Below are 25,393 nucleotides of genomic sequence, written 5' to 3' on the forward strand. Positions count from 1 at the left end.
TCACTTCATTGTGTTCATGGGCCAGGGCCCTCCACCTTTCCATTAATCACCATCTGACTTTACTTTAAGAATAGCACATAACAAGACAAGTAAAAAGCACACATTGAGGTTTTGATGGGGGCAAAGCAACTCTTGTTTGAAGTACGCTAAGCATTTGATATATGGCCAAACACTGTGGTTGGGCTCCAGAAGGGCTCCAGGCATGCCATGGTGAAGGAGGTGGGAGGAAGGAGGGAATGGACTGATATCTGCCAAGCCAGAGGCAGAACATCGATCAGGATAAGTGCCAGCAATGGCAAAGCCTTATTTGTTGTCCAGGCTGCTGTGGAGAAGCCTTGTATTTGTACCTTGTAGCTCTGCCCATCCCCACTGGGATCCTGCAGATATTTTCCAGCTAACCTTTCTGGAGGGATCTGGCTAGAAAAGCAGTAAGTAGGAAAAAGGCAATGGAAAAAGCAATATGGAAAAGGCAATAAGCAGAAATGAGGTGCCAGAACGCAGGGACTCTCCTCATAAGTAGGCTGCTGGAAGGCTCAGAGGGGATCCAAGAGCATTACCTGTTCCATGCTTACTGGAGGGATGGCAGTGGAGTGTTTCTTTGCAGGGTGAGAATTTGTACTTGCCTTTAGCAATTACAACTGCTGTAATGAACATGACTGCTGCTGGAAATTAAAAAACCCCCAAGTTGCTTTGGCTAGAATTAAGTATTTGCATGGAGGTGTTTGGAAAAGTCATATGGAGACAAATGAGCCCCTACTGTTGGAGCATCTTTGGATTTGCTGCAGAAGGAGCTTTTAGAGAAAAGCTCCTTTTAGAGAAAAGCTCCTTTTAGAGAAAGCCCTCCCTTGAGTGTCTTACTTTTGCAGGGGGGAAAAGCTGTCCCTGTTCTGATAGTTAAGAAGGTCTGGTAAGAAATGATGCAGTGCTGCAGGCCAGAACAGAGCACCTTGGTGTGACAGTAGTAACACATCAGACAAGGGGTACTGAGTATGTCACATATGTCCAGATATACCTACAGCATGCTTCTGCAGGTGGAAGGTATTAAAAATGATCAGCACTTTGCACTGAAGTAGTCTACTCTTTGGAAAAAAAAGAGCAGCTGCTCCTTAGTCAAAGGGTTAATTTTTTTTTGTATCACAAAACCTAGACAAATATAAAATTTTTGTTTTCACTCTTCCAGATGAGTCCTGCCAACTCATTCAGCCTAAGGGCACAGCTCAGCACAAGGCACAGGCAGCATCATAAGCCTAAACAGCAGCAGCTTCATCTGCTATTCTGTTCCTTCCTTTGCAGTCACAATAATGAAATCCAGGGGGAATTAAAAGTATCCTGGCTGCAGAGCCCATCATCCAGCCATTGTAATGTGGCTGTGAAATACAGAGCCACAGACTAGCAAGCACAATTAGCTAATACGATCAGTGCTCCATCATAATCCCATTTTAAATGGGCTGTTGATAAAGTAATTTTGACACCAAAATAGAATCACCGGAAATGCATATTCACTGAAACTCATTGTGCATTCTATTAAGCAACATTAGAAAGAAGCCAGCAAGTGATTTTCACTGGGGGCTGTCAGCAGGAGCAATTTCTCCACTCAGACCCATGCTGATGAGAAAATTTTCCATGTCCCCTTCCCCCAAGCAGAGCCAGACAAGCTCGTGGTTACACATGCCAGCTGTGAAGGTTTTAGGCTGCCCACAGCTTCCCTCACAGACCTCAGCTGGGAGAAACACCACGGCTGTTCAGCAGCACAGTGGCTCTGCTATAACCTCCATAAATAACTCCACTCTGCTCAACTCAGTGTATGCTGAGCCGTGTTTATTCCTCTGGGGCACTGGGCCTTTTCTTTGAAGATCAGGAAACCAAACCGGCTGTGCTCGACTGTTTGAGTGAGCTCCTGGAAAATGGAGGTAGCTTGGGCTGCCCGATCTCACCAGCAGCTCAGAGCTCTTTAGGGAATGTAATTTAATGCCCCTTAATGCCCTGAAAATGTACAACTGCTTCCCACAGCATCCATGCTCTGCACTCCCTGGGTTTGGAAGCTCCCCAGCGATGGTGCTCTCTCTCACAGTCCCAAGTGGAGACTGAGTGCAGCCAGAGTCAGGAGATGGTGCACAAAGCATTGACAGTACCTGACCTCCCCCAGCTCTTGTCCTTGCCTCCTCGTGCTGGCTTATCAGACTGCAAGCCAGGGTGATGCACCAGAGGTTATTGCTCTCCGGGAGGTAGCAGAAAATTAGCATGTTGGGCAAAGGTGATCTGCTGCCTCTGAGTTTCAGTTACAGTAAGTGTAGGACAGGATTAGAACACCCTTTCATATTCCCGAGCTTCTTGTGCTTAAGGAGAGTTATGGCTCATCAAGCCCAAAAACTGCTGTGGTTTTTTTCCTGCTGCAAATCTTCTTTTGCTGTGCAAGCCAGAATTCACTGCAAGATCTGAGAAGTTAAAGGGTCAGGTCCTTCATCCATTACTGCTCCCTGAAGTGGTCACAAATATATGCCACACTGCCTTCACAGAAGTGCAGAAATGTGACTTTGAACCCTTTTACAACTTTCCTTTTGTCCTTGAGGATCACATCCCCTGAATAACCTTTTATACCTCACATCAATCACTGCAGTCCTAGTTTTTTCATTTTTTTGAACAGACAGTTGATCTTCATGCCACACATAAAACTCACCCTGTGCTTCTACTGTCCACACGCTCAGCCACAACCCTTCTACCTGTTTACCTTACACCCCTACTCTCCACTCACCCAAGCATCGCCCAGCTGTGCCTCCATTCAGTTCTCTGCTGTTCTCTGTGATTTTCCAAGAACAAGTCCTTGGCCCCAGCCTTGAGTTCCATTTATAATCTACACCTCTCCCCCACCCAGACCTTGCCTCCATGATACTTCTCTTTCAGCTCACCTGGAACCTGAGTTGTCACAGTTATGGTTGTGCCGTGACTCCTGCTTCTGCCATCTGGGACAAAGTTCCCCATCTTTCCCTCTCTCTCTCTCTCACTCTCTCTCTTTTTTTCAAGCTAGATGACAGATATATCTGTCTCACAGTTTAAACATCCTTAAGGAAAGAAAATGGAAGCTGTGTGCATTCTGCAGCTCTGGCTTGCCTGAGTAACCTCAGGGAAGGTAGGCAAATGGACAACAGCTTCCAACCTCTGTCCTGCCTTTTAAGGATCAGTCTATGGCCATGTAGTGCTGCTGCTATTTTAAACTTTGATCCCCCATTTGTACCTAAATGCCAGCAACAAGACATGGATGTGTTACTGCCTCCTTGCATGTCTGCCTATGGTTCCTCTCTCTGTGTAGGTGGCTCACTGCGTAGTGCTTGGTATACCAGGTGTCTGACTACAATATAAAACATTATGGTGGAATTTCAACTGCGCTTGGCTCTCCCTCTCACTTAATTGCACTACAAGCAGAGTGGAGAGCAGATATCCACAAGCAGGTATTTCTAACCATGTCACACCAAAATTATTTGAACAGGGACCCAAAGGACTTATGCATGGTGTGTTTTAGCTCATTCTTCAAGTAGCATTTAAGTGGAATTCCTAGTTGCTGGGTCCCTCATTGGCATAGGCAAAAAACACAATACAATTTGTCTACATTTCACTCAGCAATACAATAGTAGACAGATAGATTCAGATCTAAAAAAACCCCTAAGGCTTTGTTTTAGAATGTGTTTTGTCTTGGGTCCACTTATAATTTAAGCACTAAGATTTATCTGAAGTGCTCACTCTGAGGAGCCAGGAGGAAGTTAGGCACTCCACACCAGCCCCAGTAACATGGGGAGACTCACGCTGGTTTCTGCCGGATTTCACTGCACTTTCCAAATGAAAACCAAGAGCTTCTTCACTGATCAGAGTGGTCACCACGGGCATGGGAAGTTGCCAGCTAGTGGCAGCATGGCACATTTTGCCCCAGAGAGCAGGCAGACATCATGGGGAAGTGGGACAGGTCTGGCTGCATCTCTTTCTTTACTAGAAAGCGCTGATGATGTTTGGCTGTAGTCATACCTGGGTGTCCTAGGGAGGAAGGTGTGGGGCTGTCACCAGCTGCTCCTCAGGCTTTCAGACCACCCACAGCTCCCAAAAGGAGAGCCAGGAATGCTGTTGAAAGGAGTAAGACGTGTCTTTACAAACAGACTGTGTGAATCTGCTTGCAGATAGGGCCAGGGACCAGTAGGTAAGGAAATAACGGGAGAAACTATCAGTTTCAGAAAATATTACTAATTGACATGGACTGCTGCTCAGCCAAAGTCCTGCTAAATTCCTGAACTTAGGGAAGAAGAACAAAGACTTAATAGAACTATGAATATCATAGACTTAATAGAACTATGAATATCATTTAATATACAAAAAGGGGAGTGCAAATTAAGGGGGATGTATAGTAGGCAGGTTGAGAAGTCTGTACCTTGCAAGTACCTCAACCAATGGGAAAAGGAAGAGGGTGATGCAACTCGAAAATAAGGATAAAAAGGAGGTTGCGTCCTCCAAAAATTTGAGAGACCCCCTGGGGAAATACCCCGTGGCCTATCCCTTTGCTCATGAACAAAGTTACAGGACTCCTCTGTCTCCTTTATTGACATAAACCTCTGATGACCTGAATTTTTCCTCACACGGTCCATGCCACAGCCTCTAGCTCCGTTGTGCCAGGCTACAGTCTCTGTGTGCACAAGAGCTTCCTCCTCTGCAAAGTTTTCAGAAGCCAGCAGCCATGCTCAGTGTTAACCAGAGGGTAAAAGTGACAGGTCATGGACTATGTTTAAGCAGCTTTAAGGAGCCTCTTGTCCTCCATACTGCACCTTGCCATCCACGAGCACTTGCTTGCTACATGAAGGCAGGCATGGAAGCAGCAGTGCCTCTGGCAGCAGCAGCAGTGTGCCATGGGGACAAAAGCCATTGCCTGCAATTTGATTTGGGAACCTTTTATAATGAATGGAGAGGTCCAGGTGGCAAGCTGGAGGAACAGTATTCCTTAAGCTTTAACAGCAGAGGGACTGCAACTGACTGCACAGCCCAGCAAAGTGCATAAAGCCTTGAAATCCTCATTAATTATGCTCCTTCTCTTCCACACTGTAACTGGTCTTTCCAGTGGAGAATGCCAGCATATCTCTCCCTGGAGGTGAGAGCTCATATTTCCTCCTCCTTGCTTACCTACTGCCCCCTCACTCCCCCCTGGAAAAATAGCTAGTAGCAGAGCCTTTTCCCAGGTGCACTTGTGTTTATGTCATGCAAAAATGCTCCCTTTCTCTGCCCTTTCTCTTGCTGCTGCCTCTGATCCTCCCCTGTCTATCTCCTCACTCTGCCTGTCTTCTTTCTGCTCCTGGCTGGCTGCAGGGCATCTCAAAATCTGGTTTAAAAATATGAAGTGACTTTTGAACTGTGTGGCTCTGGGCCAAGTCTTCATAGGCAGTGGCTGAGAAAACGTACTTATTCACTGCTTTTTGATATGGTCAAAGCTTATTCCAACAGGCAGTTTGGCATGAGAGGAGCAGCTTCAGAAACTGACAAAATTATGTCGTTCGAAAAACTCAGCCTTCATCTTCATGGAGGGATGACGCCTGAGCAATATACTTTGTTTTCACACAATGGATCTATTTCTTTCCAGCAGCTCTCACGATCTCCCTTGACTCTGCTTTATTGGAGTGGTCTATAAAGGCTTATCCTACCTATATCGATACGGCCTGTGTTCGGATGAATTCCCGCTGTCAGAGATAGAGGAGGGGCAGGCGGTGCATGGGTGGGGCAGAGAATTAAATTCACAGTAGTTAGACGAAATTAAAGGCTAAATTCTAATCAGCTGGGTCCTTTGGAAACTTACCTCACCCCGCAGAAACAGCCAGCTTCAGGGGAACAAAATTCACGGCAGGGCAGTGTCGCAACGATGGCACAAGCCTGGAGATGTATTTTAATACCAGCACCATGCTCAAAGCTACTATAAAACCATAAATCTGCACTCCAGCCCAGCGGCTGTTCTGTGGCTATATCTCTATCAAAAGCCAACATTATGAAACTACTATTTCCTGTCTACACTGCTGCGGTGTCGGATTTTCTTAAATTTTATTTTACTTTTACTCTGTTTTTAGAGCTTGGATCGTTGAGCTCTGTGATAAAGCAAAGTAACACGCGTACACGATACTTATTCACGGGACGGCTGGGGCTGGCAAGAGCCTCAAAGGATCGCATGGCAGGACAGCACAGCCTGGCATGAGATGGCAGCTGCTGTGATCCCACACAACACCGTGGCTAGAGGCACAGCCTCCCCGCTGCCGGACACCCCGAACTCGAGCCCAGCGCGCTCCGGCTGCTGCAGGCTCCGGCTGCGCGCTCCCCGCGGGCATCCTGCCGGAGCTGCAGCCTGCACCCCCGCGCCGCTCCGCGGGCAGGGCGCACGCAAAATGTGGAAATACCAAGATTGCATTGAGCCAGGATGTCCTTTGGTGTAAGATGTTTGTATACTTTCAAGCCTGACCAGCAAGAAAGGAGACCTAATCCGTGGAACAGGGAGCAGCTAGCATCGCCTGGTTCGGGACATCCGGGAACTAACAGGATTTGAGGATGCAGTAAATCAAGATGTTGATATACGTCTGTTGTATACACTGATAACTTCCCAAAACACTCAAGGACCATGTATCCTATACCTGAACTATGTTCCTTTTAATACTAAAATTCACGCCTGTAAGTCAAACCCTGGCCAGGTGAAGACCCTCCCCCGAGCATGCGTAGAAGTTGTATGGGTTATGTGTCAAGAATATTAAACCGCAAACACCAGAGGTTTATATCCAACTTAATTTCCCGACCGCATTTCCCTCTCTCTTTCCCCATTGGCTGAGGTACTCGAGAGGTACAGGCTTCCCGGAACGCCTAATTCAGACCCCGCGTAATATACGTCCCCCCTAACGCAGACACCCTTAATACACATCCCCCCTTTCTTCTTTTTCTTATGTCTCTGTTCTTGTTGTTTATCAACACAGTCTTGGGTAAGTCAATCCGTGGAATTCCTATGGAAATCCTTCCCATTGTTTTTTTTCTCTCTCTCAATATCGGTCTTATCTTACCAACAGACTCAGGTCTTGCCAGCCGTTTGTTTGTAAAGACACTCCCTTATTCCTTTCCGTAACCTGTAAAAATTTCCGAACTAATCGTGATCGCCGGGCTGTACTTGGGAAGTCACTGACTCCGAACTTTCTGCCTGTAAATAATGCAGCGGAAAGTCCGGCAGGGCGCGCTCCATCTCTGGAATACCACCAGGCTGGCGCAGCTCTGAAATAAGCAACCAATGCCTCTCTTGAGTGTGCAGATACAGCCTCGTGGTGAGGAATATGCTACTGTGGAGAGCGCTCCCGTGGCTGGGGTGCTGCCGGGGGCTCCGCCGGCGCCCTTGGCGCTGTGGGGGTCAAGGGGCTGTCCCGTCCCGCTCCCCGGGTATCCCGCGGCAGTGTCCAGCCGCAGGCTCTGCTCATTGCCCGCTGCTCCCGGAGCCGGCGGTGCTGCTGGCGCTGCTGCACCGCAAAGCAGCGCCGCTCCGGCGTAGCGCGCCTGCCGGCTCTGGGTCTCTCTCATCAGCAGTTATGGAATGTGCCTGGGCCCTGCTGTTTCCTCACTGATGGAGTCCGGCGTTGAAGGGATCTAATTCATAACAGTGTTTTGTAGGTTTGTTTTTCCTATGGCTGCTGCCCTATTATCTCCTCTTTCCCTTACTTGCTGTCCACTCCTTCGGGGAAATCACTGAGGAGCAGAGATGTACCCCATCAAGGGCTGGGCTTCCCAGTCCAGAGCTGGGATGGGAAATGGGTAATAAAAAGCAGTGAAGTTTTGAGACAGTCTCTGCTTGGTGCTGTAATTTTTATCTCATTAACTTTCTCTTTCCAAGCAAGACAAAAAGGATCTAATCTGAGAGCCCATTATCCCTTGTTATTGCAACAGTCCCTTGCTTTAAGAAGCACCAGAGCTATGCTTGAAGGTATTTACACATCTGCTTCTACCCCAAGTCAAGGAAACCTGATTGCAGTGATGCTGTGAATGAGCCCAGCTGTCCAAATCTCCCACCTTTCCAGCCCAGGATACCAAACTGATAATGTGGAGCTGCTTTACTGAACCACCAAACTCTAAAAACCTGCTAGAAGGGAAGGTGCATTCTCATATTTTAGAACCAAACATAAGAAAAATCACAAACAACTATTAAAGCTCAGACCTTCCCATATGCTCCAGATCAGGATCACTGTGTTTCTCCAGCTTGCTGTGAGAACTCCCAGCATCCTCATTTTTTCCTGTTAAAATGGTAGGAAGATAGAGCTATGTATTCATAACAACTTGCTTGTTTTGCTTCTGCTGTGAGTAGGGAACTGTCAAACTGCAGGAGTAGCTGGGTTAGCCAGTGTGGCTTCTGTTGAGGATGGATTCAGACCCCTTGTTCTATGAGAGGTCAGTTGAGGGACCAGGCGCCACTGGTCTACAATGTGTAATTTTGACTTTAGTCAGGAAAGAAATTTTCAAAATCAGAAATGTGTCTCATTCAAAGTGGTTGCAAAGTAGTGCTTCCCCTCAGAGTGCATCTTCAGAGGTGATGTGCTTGGCAGTGTACATTACCAGTGACCAGACTTTTCGTTGCCTTTTAAAAAATCTGAACAAGCCTATCTCCTTCCAAAGCCCCAACGCCAGCACATCTTCCAAGAGCTGATGGTATTGCTGCTCTTTGTTTCTGTCTTACTTCTAATTACTTGTTTCTTGGCAGTCCAGCAGCACCTCTCCTGAGCAATGCAGCTGGCCAAACATCCCTTCTAATGGACTAACATAACAAAAACCTCAGTCAGGGTATAACTGTATTTTGGAGATGGAGAATGTAATGGTATCAATCAACAGCTGTGCACATTCAATTAATGCAAAAGAAAAAAGACTTCTGTAGGTTAAGTATTTTTACTGGATGTGTATAAATATATGCATACCTTTTTATACAAAGTGATTCACCAAGATTTGTTCCTTTTAAATTTTTTTTTTTGTTTTGGAGTTTAGAGTTTTACATTTGACTTCCCATTGCATTGTACAGGCAAGACTGGCAGTGATGGCAAAAGGACTGTAGCTGTCATAGTGGATCTGTAAATGTAGGTTCTGGTTACCATACAACCTGGTCCTGCAGGCTCACATGGTTATTTATTAGCCTTTATGGTCATTATCCTAAGCCTTTCTTTTGGGAGTATCTTGTCCAACTCACTTTTTGACTGAAATCTGAATCTCTTCAAAACAAGCATTTAAAAAACCTGTAACATTAAAGAAAAAATAAATTATCCTGTGGAAAGAATGAAATGACATATCATCTTATGACTGGCTCATCACAAACACCCTCCCCTGGTCACATAATAAAGAACTACATAAATGTATGTAGTTTATGTTTACATATAAATACATATAGTAAATAAAGTGTGTATAGAGACATAGCAAGCAACACCAATCCTTGCAATAAAAATCTGAGAAACATATGCACACAGTGGAGCTGTGCAACTCGAATCCATAAACTCTCTGTCATCTGTCCTTCATACCCTGCCAGGGAAGACAAGGCTAAGCCTTGAAAATGCAAGGATCAATGAAAAAGAAAAAAAGAAAAAGAAAAAGAAAAAGAAAAAGAAAAAGAAAAAGAAAAAGAAAAAGAAAAAGAAAAAGAAAAAGAAAAAGAAAAAGAAAAAGAAGAAAGAAAAAGAAAAAAAAAAAAAGCGAGAGAAAGAAAAAGAAAAAGAAAAAAAATAAAAAAGGAAACGCCTACCCTACCGAAGGAGTGCAGTCCCTAAACAAAGCCCGGGACTGTTGAATTCTACACTGCCTTTCTTTTCCGTGCCCGATGAGAACAGATGCCTTGCGGGCGCTGGGGCCCAGCCTGCCCCGCCCGCACAAGCTCTCCGCGGGGACACGGGCGCGCTGTCCCCGGAGGACGCTCCGGCACAGGCAAGGCTGCCCTCTGGCGCTTCCCAGCGCGATATCCAGCCTGTGCGGGGGCTGCGAGCCAGGGATGCCAGCGCCAGAGCGCTCCCCGCACAGCTCTCCCCTCAGGACAGCCTCACATGGCTCTGTCACTGCGGGCCACAGCACCCTCGGCTCCCTAAAACAATGCTCGAGAAAGTGGTGACCAACCGTGCTGGCTGACCCAGCCCCCGCCAGGGTGGCACAGATCACCCTTACCAGCAAAATCCTTTAAAGACACACAGCAAGCCGCAGGTGGTTGTGCCCACACTTGTTTGTGCAGAACACACGGCTGTTTTCTTCCCCTTGTCCTGACTCCTTCCAGCTGTTTTCGGCAAAAAAAATCCCTCCTATATCTCCAAGCAAAAGCAATTAATGTAGTTTTAAGAGGAATGGAGGAAGAAGATAGTTCTATCAAATAATTTCTTTGTATGAGGAGGACAAGTGGAGACTTCAGGGCAGCTTTGCTGGCCCTTCACACTTGATTAATCCATATTTGCACTGCTTTGCTTTATTTCAATGGAGCTTGTTGTGATTTATTTCAAATGTATTTTCAGAGATGTAGGCCTGGCCTTCCAGCACAGACAGGAATTGCGTTGAAATAGGCTGTGGTTTGGTAACAAGTGTTTGTTTACTATTCTTGTAGTAAGCAGCTGGTTACATTGTGATGCTTGATAAATCCCGTTTTTGTCATGTGTGTGTTGGTATGCAAGCAGAGCCTTCACCCGTGCCCGTTGTGACAAACACCCCGATGCGGGTAGCTCGGTGTGCAGGTTGCCCTGGATGGTGGGAAGCAAGCCGGGAATGGGGAATGCCTGCGTCTGCCGAAGAGCACGGTCCCTGCGGGGTGGAGTTGAGGGGGACATCATCCCCAGGCTCTGCAAGAGCTGGCGAACGCAGAGAGACCCCAGGCTCAGCACCAGCATCGGGATGCGTGCAACAGCTCGAGCCGCCCTCGTGTCGCTGCACCACGATTAAAAAACGCTCCGAGGGACGAGAGGTCTGGGAATGAACTATAGAAAACCTGCGGCCGAGCCGGTGAGGGGAACAGGTCTGACTAGGGGAGTGTGGGGTGTGCAGGGAGCCAAGCGGGGCACCGTCGGGTCATGGAGCCTCCCGCTGCGAAGGGGCTGCGGTCCCTGCTGCGACAGTCCCCGTTTCCCCTGGCATCGTCGAAGCAGGGAGGAGCCAAAGGGTGCCTGTTGAAATTTCCTGAGTAGATCCAGTATCAGTTCTAAGGGTGGATTCGAGCCCCTCCGTTGGGGCAGCATTTCGTTCCGATTTGGTGACATTCCTGGGGCGTTGTGTCTGTGTGTGGGGGGTGGTTGAAGTCCTCGGAAGGCGCACGCAGAACGCGGGAAGTGGTTTTTGTCCGCTGCCGCAGCGTTATCCCAGGAACCGCAGTCCCTCTGGGCAGGAGGATTGGCCGCTCCCACCTGGAGCTTGGCGGATCGATGCTATCACGGGAACCGCCGATCACACCGATCCCCTTTCCTGCGGCAGCGATTGCGGGGCGATTCCCGGATCCCAGGGTTTATCGATATGTCAGAAAGACGGCGCCGGGGCTCGCTGAAGGGAATTTACTACCGTACGTTCTATCAGTACTAATTAATGAATATTTACACACGTGTACATTCCTTTCAAAGGAAGTAAAATCAATTTTAAAAAATCAAAACTTTCTGAGTGAACAAAAAATAAAGTCCCTCCTGGAGGAAAAATATATAAAAAGACGTCTTGAGAAAAAATTCATCCTAATCAAAAGAGACAAAGAAAAATATGAAGTTCTCATGCAGAAGTGGATATAAGATAAATTCGGTCTTGAAAGGTTTCCAGCAGTCCATATGTAGGCTTTTTCTAATATGACTTGCCACCGTGGTTAATTTGGTTTGTGAAAAACAGACACACTGAAAGTCATTCTTAACCTCTGACTTGACTCTGGAGGAAATGCAGAGGCCCAGTGACAATGACACAAAGAACTTGCATTCCCTGCGGCCCGAGACAGTAGTTTTCCACTTGATTTAGGCTAACTTAATTTTTTGTTTTTAGAAAGACATTAGGATGCAATTCTTAAGAGTATGCAGGCAGTTATTTCATTTTTGCATTACTTCTGCTCTGTTATGTTGAGGAGTTTCGGTATTTGGGGTTTTTTTGAATTGTTTTTTTTTCCCCCAAACTTGTTTCTCCATGGGAATTATTTAAATAGAAAACCTCAGCAACTTGTACTCATAATGCATTTTAAATAATTAGTAGCTTTATACTAAATTTTTAATCTTACTATTACAAGTTTTTAGGTAGTTACCAAGAAAAATTCACACTAGCTGTTCAGTTTGAAACAGTTCCGCTTGGCAATGATGGAATGTTATTACCATCTGGCAGCTACCCAGTGTCTGGGTGAAATGACTGGGTTCTCTAAGTGTGCTTTGTATCACAAACGGTGCCAAATGAGAGAATGAACTGGCAAAGTTAATAGCAGACTCAGCTCAGGAGCCAAAACCTAAATGATCTGGAAATTGTGGAAATGTGAGTAGCAGTGTGAAGAGCAAATCAGGCATGTTACAGATCAAGAGAGAAAAACAAATAAGAGCTACACTGTGGCCTGTTTCAGCGTGAGAACAAAATAAAGTGTTTGCTATGTTGAAAACAATGTAAAAGTGGTAACAATGCCTGAGAACATTCTGTTTTTAACTTTTCCCTTAAGGTAAGCTATATTTCAAATGAGATTATTTTATATCCACTTCTGGTCTCAGATACTGACTTGTGCAGACCAACTCACTCATGAAGTGGCACTTGAAAAACTGCTGTACAGCAATTGCTTACACAGCATTATTTTACTTTTTTCTCTGATACAAATTATTTTCGTCTAGGCCACCAGTATCTTAAGTTAACTGAATATTTTACCCACTTAGTTCATAACAGTAATTCTGTTTTTAAACGGCATAAATTATTAGATTAAAAATGTCCTAGGCATTAGTAAAATACAAAATGGGCAGTTGGAAACATAACCAAAGTATAGACTGCAGTTCAATGTTTGTTAACTGTATGATAACAGTCAATTACAAGATAATATTTAAATATTAAATTATTTTTACAATAATATTTGGTTACAAGATTTTGTGTGATGCTCAGCATCAGATTTTTGTGGAAAATACACATTCAATATCAAAATACAGTTGCAGTATTTAGTGGTCATTATTTTCCACAACTTACACCAGAACTAACACAGACAAACTCTTTGCAAAAATTCATCACTTTTGGTACATAATTTCTTCCTTCACTTACCAGTTGCTATATTGCTGAAATAGACTTTTCATGAAAACTGCACTGAAATGACTGTAAGTTCCAGCTTTTTCTGGAAGTGAACTCCTAGGACATGTTAAAAGGTAAATTTTCGCAGGAAGAAGCAGAGTACATAACATTAGTACACCTCTGATTACATTTAAAAATTAAACAACTCCAGACACGTGCAAGGGAAGATCTGTCTGTTGTATATCCCACTGTGTATTTCCCTGATTTCACATAGTCTTTTTTCTGCATGTCTAAAATAGGTATTGTATTAAGCTAGTTCTTGCCCCATTTGGACCCACTTTTGGAGAGGTGTATGGTTAGCTATTTCCCAAGCATAAGATTTTCTCTTGGTTTTCAGTCTGTGCTGTCACTGAAACACAGTAACAACAATAATAACAATAAAAATAACAATAACAACAACTACCTTCACCTAGGCCACATTGACATCTCCCATGGGATATGAGGTTTCTGAACCTTAAAGTCTACAGGTGACAGTCACTGGAAAAAAAAAAGCATAATTTTTTGGTTGTAAAGCTGTAGAAAAGGCTTCTAATATAACACACTTTTGTAGATATAATAATGTACTTAAATAATAAATATTGCACCTAAAATAGCAGACTGCTTTCAATAAACTATGCTGCACAATAAACGGTAAAATGAACTGCCAATAAAATAATTTTACATTAACTATAAAATCTACATTTAGCTGTAATATTAGGAGATTTTGGCTTAGTTTTCTCTACTTTCTGATCAAGAGCCCCAAACCAGATAAATTTTTTGTAATAAGCATTTTTTTAAAAGCTGCTTACCAAGCATTAAAAAAGACGTAGCCCGCTATGAAGTCATGTTTAAGATTCACGTTATATAACCTTACAAGATGCGCACCAATTGTAAGCCCTTCCCAGCAAAGAATCTTTTTACTCTGCTTTGAGGATCTTTCTGAGAATCATGAACCCTTCAAAATACCCTTTAACTTCATCAAAAAACCCATTTATAAGCCACTAAGACATAGATAATTTATTATAGAATAGAATAGAGAATAGTCATAGAATAGAGTATTTCAAGTTGAAGGGGACCCATAAGGATCATTGAATCCAACACCTCTGTTCCTTGCAAGACTATCTAAACCATAAGAATAAGAGCATATTCCAGATGCTTCTGTAATTACTTGTTGCAAAGTAATTAAACTAACCCAACAAAATAAACTGAAAGAAATTACTATGATAGTACTAAGGGATCACGAAAGTACTTTGAGTGGTTGTTTCAGAAGGCATGTGAACACTACACATAGTTAGAGAACATGTGGGTAAGGAGTTGAGTTTCGGAGCACTGTCAGGATGTTCAGCCGTTTCAGTCACCACAAGGTGGTACCATTTCTGAACGTTGCTCGTGCTGGCTGCCTTCTCTTGCACTTCCATGCACAGAATTCTGTAAAACAGCAGTAGCCTGATTTTTAATCACAGAATGGTTGAGTTTCAAAAACTCTGGATGTCTTCTGATCCAACCCCTCAACTCCAGCAGAAATGCCTAGAGCCAGCTACTTAGATGACTTTTGATTATCTCTGGAGGGGGAGACCCCCTCAACACTACTCTGAGCAACCGGCACCAGTGGTTAGTCACCCTCAGATTAAAAAAAACACACAACGTTTTCCTGATGTTTTTACTGTTAATATGAACACGCTAATGTTCAGGAGAGCCTTCTGTGTTTCAGTGTATGCCCCTTGTCTCTTGTCCTGTCACTGGGCATTTCTAATAATATCATAGCTCCACCTTCTGAACATACTTCCATCGGGTATTTGTACAGGGAGGTGATTCCCTTTGAGCTTTCTTCTCCAGATTAAACAGTCCCAGTCCATTCAGCTTTTCCTTATATGAAATAAAGATCCATAAATGTGTTCATGTTGGTCTGAACTCTCCCCAGTACCCAACTCTCCCCATGTCCTCCCCACTAGACACAGCATTACAGCTGTGGCCTCAGCAGCGCTGAGAAAAGAGGAAGGGGAGCCTCCCTTGGCTTGCTGGCAACACTCCTCCTAATGCAGCCCAGGACATAATAATTTTCTAATAGTAAGCATAATATTAGAGAGATTCAAGAATCCCAGAGAAAAGCCTTGTCACTGATTTGGCTTTATTCTCACTGTGAAGATACATTACAGTACACCGTCTGCCCATTACTGTCTCCATTCTTTCTCACCCTTTTCTTCTCTATATTCAATTCTTTCCCAACACTCAAACTTCAGAACAAGTCAAAATAAAGAACACAAGACAACAATTCTGCTCCTGGCTTCACAATAAAAGCCAGTAGCTTATTCATTTGCATATGTGAAGAGCAAATTATGTCCCACCTCACTCCACATAATAGTGTTTGTCCTTAATGTTTTCAAAATGCCTTAGAAAAGAAATTACATCTCCTTTGTTAACAGTTCAGTTCAAAATTGTAATTTGATTTCTGGGTTAAGGAACAAAAGATATGCTAATAAATTCTATCAGTGCTGGAACAATCCAGTATGTTTATTAAGGTACCAGTGCTTTTTCAGCTATCAGTAAAAATGTCTTTATAAACTAGAGAATCAATAAGATGCAAAACATGTAAGGAACAAAATGCAATAAGGAAGGAATTTTACCTACCCAAGAGGAAAATTACAAATCACCAACTTTGTAAAGAGAAGGCTGATGATAGAGTGATCAAATCAAAGAACATGACTTCCAAAGTCAGCACGTGCAAATCAGGGCTGTTTATTCTCCAGCAGGCTCATAAAACAAGCTCCAGACACAAACCCATTGAGTTTACCCTGGATATGAAACACAGCAGCCAAGACGATTTGATCTGCACATCCAGTTCTTTCTGTGAGTCTAAGAGCTTCCAGAATAGTGTAGAACAGAGAGGAATTCAGCTATGTTTGCATTCCTCCATGAAGATACAACCAAAAATGCTAAAAGGTAATTTTAAGTACCTCTAGCAGCAATAGCACATAGTACCCATCTAATAAAGCATGGCAGCTGCCTCTGAAAGTGCCCATTTCTTCCAACTAATGATAAAGTTTTCAAACCTGAGTGCTTTGAGTTGCACCTAAATTAGATGTACAGACAGCAGTGAAGGAAAAGCTCTCATAAAGGACTTCATTTTCACAGGGGTCTCCCTTCACTCTCCTCTGGGCCTGCAAAAGCAGAGAATAAACACACACTTTTGTGAGCAGCAGAGCCTGCTGCAGCATAGATGTATGTGTGGGTGAAGGGCTCTCAATGCCTGAATGATAAATGCCTTTCATGGTAAAGAGAGCTGGGCACTGTGGAACATTTTCATACATTGATGGGAACCCTTAGACTGCTGAGGAGGATGTGAAATAAATGTTGTTCGAGTAGTTTCAAAGAATTTATCTCAGATGTGCCCTAAGCTTCTAGCCAGTGTATAGCTTGTTGCAGTTACTTGAGAACATTTTACTGTACTTCAAAAAAAGCAGTCATCCAGCCATGATCAGCATTCACAGGAAACCAGGTACCTTCACACAGTGCACAAGGATTGGTTTCATGTGTTGCTCTCGCAAGCTGGATGTGTTGGTGAAATAAATATCAGATATACTTTATTTAGTGTTGAATTTTTTTTTAAGTAAAGACGTACTAGATGACATCTTTTGGCCTCTCCCCACTCTGTGCTTTGTATTTTTGTTCAAAAACAGGAGGAACTTTATCTCAGGACTAAAAGTAATCTCCTCTGTATGCATCAATAAGGTCTAGGTGACCTGCCAAAACTCAAGATATGTAAGGTTATTGTGGTAAGAATAGAAACAGATGGCAGAGCCGGGTTTTTTCCATACACTTTCATCTGCTTCACAGTTCAAAGCCTTCAGTCACCTCCCAGTGTTAATCTTCCTTTCATGTTTTTTCTTTCTCCTTCGGTACTTTCCGTAATGATATCAGACTTCGGCATCTTGTCTGGTTTTTTTGCATCATTTCTTTCTTGTATCAGCAAACACCTAGTTCAAAACAGTATCAGCAACACCTCTTTATTTGTTATTTCAAAGTCCTGTATAGATGACTTTGCTTTTGTTTTGGAGGCAGATATGTATTCAATTTTGAATATTATATTACTTAAGAAACCTATTTTTCATAAAGGAATTCTGTAAGGGACTGTACAACAGTCTTAAACACATTACAATAGTTGAAACCTGGTGTTTAAACCAGAGTCAGATCACCATTACAGAAATCAATGTCAAATATTATAATAAGAATTTTTAGTACCGAAAAGCATTTAAATATATAATTTATTAATCCATGTCACAGATGGGCGTGAAACAACAGTGCCTTGTTAAAGAAACTGAAGGACTGAATATTTCATATGGAGACCACAATATTTCCAGCAATAGGAAAAAAATCCTATAAAAGACAAAAAAATATTTTCCACAATAACAATGTCAACAATAAGTAGGAAGGGCACTAATTTCTGTATTCAAAGCCTGGAAAGCCGTTTAGGTGCAAGGATACCAGGAGGTTTATTTCCTAATAATGCTGACTCTTTTATTGAGATCTGAAGAAGAAGAATGATACATGCTTTCACCATGCCAGGAGGACAAAAAAATCAACTCTGGAAGGAAGTTCAGGAGTAAGTTTGTTAATTTATGAGCTACAGCACTATTTACGTAAGTGTCTGTACATACCACAAGTGATTCAATCCATCAGCTTAATGCTGCCTTGTGTTGAGCTTATGCACCACTGAGAAGGACAGAAAGAGATAGCCATGATTTGAACGTAAGCACACTCTTTGGCAAAGGCATGCCTTGCCATTTTTCTCAAGAAATTTTTAAATTTATACTTTCAAGATTTAGAGGTTGTTCTGGCCACTGGTCCCTTTTTCCAGTATAACACCTCAGTGCTGATCAGGTTCTGCAGTCTGTTCCACTCAGCAGCTGAATACATTTCCTACCATCAGCATTCCTGCCCAAGCTGGTATCATGCACAAAACAGTCCTACAGCCTCCACAGAATCCTTATATTTGGGCTGATGTGCAGCACCACAAATTCATTATTCTGCTTTTCCCTGTACATGATTTAACTTGCGTATGAACCATCACTGCATATGAATAAATCTGTTCTTTTTTTGACTTGAAAAGCAAGTTAAATATTCAGAATGTTCTCTGGGAGATCAGCTCAAGGAGAGAATATTACATAAGGGAGGGAAGGCGTTAAAAGAAAAACCAGCCCTCCCACTTATTTCTCTAGAAGAAACTGAAGTAGAAGTTTCTTAATATCCAGCCACAAATATCTGTAATCTTGGCAGCTAAGCAACACAGGCACCTCAAAACCTTGCACACCCAGAAACCTGAGAAGTTTGTAACCTGTGGAGATATTAGGCAGCGCAGCTCCAAGCCCCAGGCAGGTAAACAAACTGCTAGAAAACAGGCTAATGTTATAAAAGTTCAGGGACAACTGGAGGGTTACATGGCATTCTAATCCCCACTCTATATGCTGAATTCAAAACATTCTAATGGTTTTATGTGGCACTGCTAATTTTATCTGGCACTGCCAGTGTTCCCTCAGGCCTAAAACCAATTGTTATTCCATTTCCTTTGCTTGGACTAGAATAACTAGAAAATTTTTACACATGCAAAAGGAGTTTGACATCTTCCAAAGCTTTCTACAAATAGGGTTTTAATTAAAAGAACAGTTAGAGAAATCAAACGAGAATTCTGTAATTGTTGGAGTGTTATACAGAATGTGCTATTTTAAGTCAAAAGCAACACAAATACAGGTGGTTTCAGAAGCTTTAAGGAAAAAGTGTATCTTATAAGCAGAAAAATATATTTATATTTAGAAAAGAAAAAGCTAAAATGTTCCTTTGCATATTAAAAATCCAAAAATTATATGCTGTTTTGGAGAGTACTAGTAAGGCACATTTTACCAGGTGCATCATGATTAAACTTCAACAGTTAACACCAAAGGAAGCTGCTGGGAATATATTAATGTCCTTCACACACAGCAGAGAGGAATAGGGGTGAGCAAATTTCAGTCCAAGTACTCTGACATGTTGGTACCTAAATACATCAAAACAGTACAAATCAAAGACTTAAAAGTCTTAAGATGAGAGATCACCTTTCCTTAATTGCAGATAGGCGAATCCCAAATAGACATAAAGAAAGAATTTTCAAAGTAAAAGATGTGATATTTCTTTACTTTACTAAAGCTTCTATTCAATAATCATATTTATATACCTTTAGAGGTCCTACAGATATATCAAAATTCTGAAACTCCTCAAGTCAAAGAGAAAGGTAAGTGTGAGTTTTTAATTGATCTATGTTTCTTGGTATGTGGACTTAACCTTTCAAAAATAAAAAACATGGGGATATTTTAAATGCTAGAGTGCATTTAATGTTGGATAATGCTTGCTTTAGTGTTTAACAACTTTTTTGTTGTTTTTCCTTGAGTTTTGTTTTTGCTTGGAGTATTTACTTGAATTTTATCAAATGTAATGTAACTCACCAAAGATTTCTGTGGGGGTGCGACGGCCCGATGCTGCGGATCCCGAGTCCCCGAGGCCGGCGGTCGGCGTAATCCACGGGGACGCTGCCGAGGATGCCATCGCCTGGGACTCGGAGGAGGCCGGGCCGTAAACCGCTCTCTCCCTCCCCTGGAAAGTTTTTCCTAAGTTTATTGGTTTAAGGTTTGCTTCCCCGCCCCTATCACCGCCCCCGCTGCTTGCCCACACTAGAATGTTCTACTGCCGGGCTTTCCCCATGAGTTGCTTGTAATCCCCACCCTACTTATATTTCATTTGCTCCCCCGCTTGTCCCTCATGTTGTCCCGGAGCCCCGTTGGCTCCGCCCCTGCTGTTCCTCCCCGGGAAGCCCCGTATTTCCCCCGAAAAACCCCTTCCCTTTGTTCTCTCGGTGTGGTGTGGCCGCGACCCCAGCCCCGCCGGGTTCTGCGCCCGGCAGCTGCGTGGACCGCCCCACCCGAGAGCCCCCAGTGTGCCTCCCCGCGCCGCTTCTCCTGAATAAACTGCACACTGGTGACTCTCAACTCGTAGCACTCTCTTTATCACGGGAAGCGACCAGCGACTCCACGGCGTTCCTGCCCGGCAGGCCCCCGCCTCCGCCGCGTGGTCCCTGCCGCTCCAACGGAGCGACCCTGGGAACACCGAGGCTGACCGCAGCCGCCTCTGGACAGAGCCGAACAGCCGGGAGGGCTGAGAGCTTGGGCCAGGTGAGGCCCCCGAGGTCTCCCGAAGCCCCGGAAGCTCGTTGGGGCCAGGCGGCCGGACCCCGCCGGACCCCTTACAACTTCAAGTGGCGCCGTCAACGTGACCCTCCGAACCTGCCTTCGCTCCTTGGAAGGGAAGAGTGGAGATCTGTTGTTCCGCCACCCGGCGAGTTGCCGCACCCTCCCTGGACTACATCGAGAGGTGCTCCTCGCCGGCACCGCCAGCCCCGTGAGCCCCGTGAACCGACCGCGCCGCTTTGTGTTCGGGTGAGTTGGTAGGGGAAGGGGTTCCCTAGCTTGCCCTCTTTTCATTTAATTTTTCGTTCGGATCGGTCGGGTGAGAGTTTGGTTCGGCTAACCTTTATCTCGGGTGGAAAAGATGGGAGTTAACCTAACCAAAAAGCAACGAGAATTTTATGTTTCCGTTAAAACCTCCCTCCGAGTAGCGAAATTTTCTTTTCCCTCCCCGCTCCTAAAACGCTTTGTTAAATTTATTTTTGCCGAATTTCCCGATGTTTCTCCCCAAGATGCTAACTCCATCGATTTTTGGCGTGGGGTCCGCTCGCGCATGAACCAGCTTTTGTCCCGGGGGGACAAGCGAGTGGACCAGTTTTTCGGGATTTTAACACAGATTTTCCACGCTTTCCGTCCCTCCCTTCGGAGCGCGGGAGTCCCTGCTAACCCTTCCCCGTCTGCCCGTTCCTCAACTAACCCTAGCCCCTGTCCTTCTCGAGGCGACCGCGGCGGCTCAGAACGTCCGCGGACACGGAGTTCTCATCTAGTCTCCGGCGCCCCCGTGGTCACTTCGTCCCCTGCCTGGGAGGGAGAACGCGCGACCCTCTCGGGCACCCCCGGTTCTGTCTCTCCTAACCCCTCTTCCCGAGTTGATTCGTCCCTGGTAGTCCCCCGCAATCCCCGCCGTGTATCCTTTTGTCTCCCCGGAGAGCCACGAAGGAGCGGCGGCTGGCAGCAGGATGGCGCCTGCCGCGTGGCTTTCCCATCCCCCATCCCTTCTCCCTATAATTCTCCCGTTCCCGCTGCTTCTTCGGCTTTCCCGCCGAGCCCCTTCCCTGATCCCTCCCCCTGGGCGGCCTATCCATCACCATGCGGGCACACCCCCTCCCTCGGACCCTCCGCCCCTGCGCCCAACCCCTTTATCCCTACCCCGCCTACCTCCCCTTTCCCACCGAAACCCCACCTCTTCCTCGACTCCTCCCCGGGACCTTCGTCAGTCGCCCCTCCCTATGATCCGCCCCTTCCTAACCCCTCCCCGGAGGCGGGTCTTCCCGGTTCCCATGGCTACCCTTCCGGCGTCCGCCGGAAGGACGCCATCTTGGATCCCCTTTCCCACGATGACCGGAAGGAGGCCATCTTTGTTGGTCCTCCAACGGTCCCTGACCGGAAGGAGGCCATCTTTGTTGGTCCTCCAACGGTCCCTGACCGGAAGGAGGCCATCTTGGATGGGCCCTCCGGCTTGGCTGGGAAAGGTTGTCACCTAGATCCGGAACCGGGGAGCCTCCAGGCCCCCTTCGCCGCACCAGTCCGCGTTTCGGGGCAACGCGATCACCCACGGTGGGAGCCCTTTGATAGGGCCGCGCTCAAAGACCTGGCCAAAACGCAAAAGGAGTTTGGCCGGGACTCGAACTATTTCAAAGCAGTCCTTCACGCCACTTTCACCGGCGTCCCTCTAGTTCCCTCCGACATCAAATTAGTGATGTCTTGTCTACTGTCCCCCGTTGAATACCAAGAGTGGGAGGACGAGTGGAAAAGGCAGATCAGGGGGCTAGAGCGACTGCTTCCTGGGCACGGCACTCCAAACGGCCCCACCTTCGAGTTGTTGTCGGGTGAGGGGGATTATTCTAAACCCCAGACGCAAGCCCGAGAGATACCCGTAGACGTTCTAGTGTCTCTCGCTGGTGCAGCGGAGAGGGTACTGCTTGGTATCCCTCCGGTGGATGCCCCTACCATCCCCTACTTGGAGATATTCCAAGGGCCTGACGAGGCCTTCCCCAGTTTTGTTGATAAATTAAAACAGGCCATCGATCGTCAGGTCCCCGACCACACCATCAGGGAGCAGCTGCTTGTGGACGGGGCAATCACCAGATCCAACACCATCTGCAAAGACATCATATTGTCCCTGCCACATGACCCACGGCCGACCATCGCCCAGATGGTCAGTGCCTGTCGGCGCCTGGCTGCGGTCAAGGCGCTGAATGCTAACACCTCTCAGGCACTGGCCATCCGAAACACCTATGCCACCTGTAACCGGTGTGGCAAGCGAGGACATTACGCCGCAGACTGCCCCACACCGGTCGAAGAAATCTCCAAGTTTTCCCGTTCTCCTGCCCCTGCCCGCGCCCAGCGTCCTTCCCCCATGTCCCTAACTGACCCTTCCTCGTTTCCACCTCCCTTCCCTGCTGGCCAGGGAAACTGAGAGCGCAGCGTGAGATGCCGGCCTCACGCTGCCAACAGCCACCGGCCGGCCTCGACCCCACGGATTTCCAGCAGGCGTGGGTCGATGATGACTGCATCATACCCGGATGTGACTCTTTTCTTGTTAGACTAAAGTGTGACTTTCCTGACGCTCTTGTCCTTGCCATTTCAGATGCGGACGCCGGACCCAAAGGGATTGCCATCATCCCTTCCTTGATCAGAGTGGATGCAGAGGGGTTCTTTCCACTCCAGGTTGAAGTTGCCGACCCCCCTCTTATCCTCTCTAGGAATCAGGTCGTGGCCAGGATCAAGGTCATCCCGTTCCACGCTATCCTCACGGAACGACCGCTGGTTGCCTGGTCCGAGGCGGTTGGTAAGGAGAGGCCAATGCTTACTTGTGGCCTTTCCCAGAAGGGAAGCAACATGTCCCTTACTGGCATGATTGACACTGGTGCGGATGTCACGGTCATCTCCTCGGCGAGTTGGCCGTCGGCATGGGCCAAGGAGCCTGTGGCTCAGTCGTTGAAAGGTGTGGGAGGATATACTCCTGCAGAGCGGAGTTCCATCCCCGTTCTAATTGAAGGCCCCGAGGGTCGCATTGCCACCGTGCGGCCATTCATCATCAACTCGGGATTCAACCTGTGGGGGAGAGACACTATGTCCCAATGGGGTGCCCGAGTCGAATTGGCTCCAGCTCGGGATTTTTTGATTGGGGTCACTGGTGAGCGCCCGACCCAGCCATTGAATTGGCTCACTAATAAACCTGTCTGGGTCGACCAGTGGCCTTTGCCTATACACAAATTAAGAGCGCTCGAAGAGCTCGTTGAGGAGCAACTGGAGAAGGGGCACATCGTGCCCTCGACCAGTCCATGGAACTCGCCCGTCTTCGTTATCAAGAAGGCGGGAGGGACCAAATGGAGGCTCCTCCATGACCTCAGAAAAATAAACGAAGTCATTGAGGACATGGGGCCTCTCCAGCCCGGGTTGCCATCACCTTCAATGCTCCCGCGGGACTGGAAGATTGCAGTGGTGGACATAAAGGACTGCTTCTTCCAGATCCCCCTGCACCCAGACGATGCGCCCAGGTTCGCTTTTTCAGTTCCCTCCACCAACAGGGAACGCCCAATGCGCCGCTATCACTGGCGAGTGCTCCCGCAAGGGATGAAAAACTCCCCCACCATTTGCCAGTGGTATGTGGACAGCATTCTCGCACCAGTGCGAGAGGTCACGGGTGAGTCAATCATTGTCCATTATATGGATGATGTATTGGTCTGTTCGCCAACCGAAGCCATCTTGCGGACAGCACTCTCTAGAGTCGTGGGGGCCCTAGAGAGCGAAGGGTTTGAGATCCAACCCTCCAAAGTCCAGGTGACGGCGCCGTGGAGATACCTGGGAGCAAAAATTGAGGAGCAAACAATAACACCCTTGCCGATCAAAATTATTGACAATCCATCTAACCTGCAGGAAATGCACCAGCTCTGTGGTGCCATCAACTGGATTCGGCCCCTGATCGGCATCTCCTCGGAAGACCTGGTCCCGCTGTTTTCCCTCCTGTGTGGAGATCGCGACCTGACCTCCCCAAGGACATTGACCCCGGAAGCGCGGGAATCCATCAGAAAGGTACAGAACGCCCTGAAAACATGTCGCGTTCATCGATGCGACCCCAAATTGCCCTTTAATTTGGCCATCCTAGGTAAAATGCCCCACCTGCACGGGCTCATCTTTCAATGGGACCTGAAAGACATGGAGAACCGACTGCTCATTATTGAGTGGGTCTTCCTGCCTATCTCGTCCCCCAAAGTTTTAGTTTCGCCACTGGACAAGGCGGCGCAGCTTGTTAGACGAGCGAGGTCCCGCCTGTCCACCCTAGCAGGACGTGAGTTCGCATACATCCCCGTTCCATTCGACACAAAATCATTCGAATTTGCCTTGCTAAAGAGTGAGGAGATGCAGCTAGCACTTGAATCGTTTCCCGGCCAGGTTGTTACCTGGTTTCCAAAACATAAGATACTCGCAATATCTGAACTAAAAATTGTTCTTGACCGGGTCCAAAGTCGGAAACCCCTCAGTGCTCCGACACTTTTCACTGACGGCTCGGGCACATCAGGAAAATCGGTGATTGCCTGGTGGAACCCCTCGACAGAGCGGTGGGATTGCGATGTCGAGATCGTTTCTGGGTCCGCCCAGGTGGCCGAGCTTGCAGCCGCCGTCAGAGCATTTGAGCGCTTTCCGGGACCCTTCAATCTGGTTACTGATTCGGCCTATGTAGCGGGGATCGTTTCAAGGGCTGAGGACAGTTGGCTGTCCGGCTCCTCCAACCCAAAAATTAATTGCTTGGTCAAGAGGCTCAAGACAGCCATTTCCCACCGTGACCAACCCTTCTACGTGATGCATGTGCGTTCACACACTGACCTTCCGGGTCCAATCACGGAAGGGAATAGGGTGGCAGACGCGCTCGCTGCGCCCGTGCATGTTGCCAACGTGCCTGATCGATTCCAGCAGGCATCGCTGAGCCATGCACTCTTTCACCC

General features: G+C 46.4%; 1 protein-coding gene across 1 annotated transcript in view; it reads left to right on the plus strand.

Moving 5' to 3' along the window:
* SLC44A1 (solute carrier family 44 member 1) overlaps positions 1-6,325 on the plus strand; it is an 81,223-nt gene extending 74,898 nt beyond the window's left edge. Inside the window, exon 16 of the mRNA XM_085043327.1 lies at positions 6,087-6,325. Coding sequence (XP_084899453.1) covers positions 6,087-6,101 — 15 coding nt within the window. The 3' untranslated portion in view covers positions 6,102-6,325. The remainder of the gene's footprint in view (positions 1-6,086) is intronic.
* Positions 6,326-25,393: the final 19,068 nt, after the last annotated feature.

Source organism: Lichenostomus cassidix, chromosome Z (assembly GCF_008360975.1).
Source record: "Lichenostomus cassidix isolate B80296 chromosome Z, HeHo_3.0, whole genome shotgun sequence".
In the NCBI taxonomy this organism is placed as follows: domain Eukaryota; kingdom Metazoa; phylum Chordata; class Aves; order Passeriformes; family Meliphagidae; genus Lichenostomus; species Lichenostomus cassidix.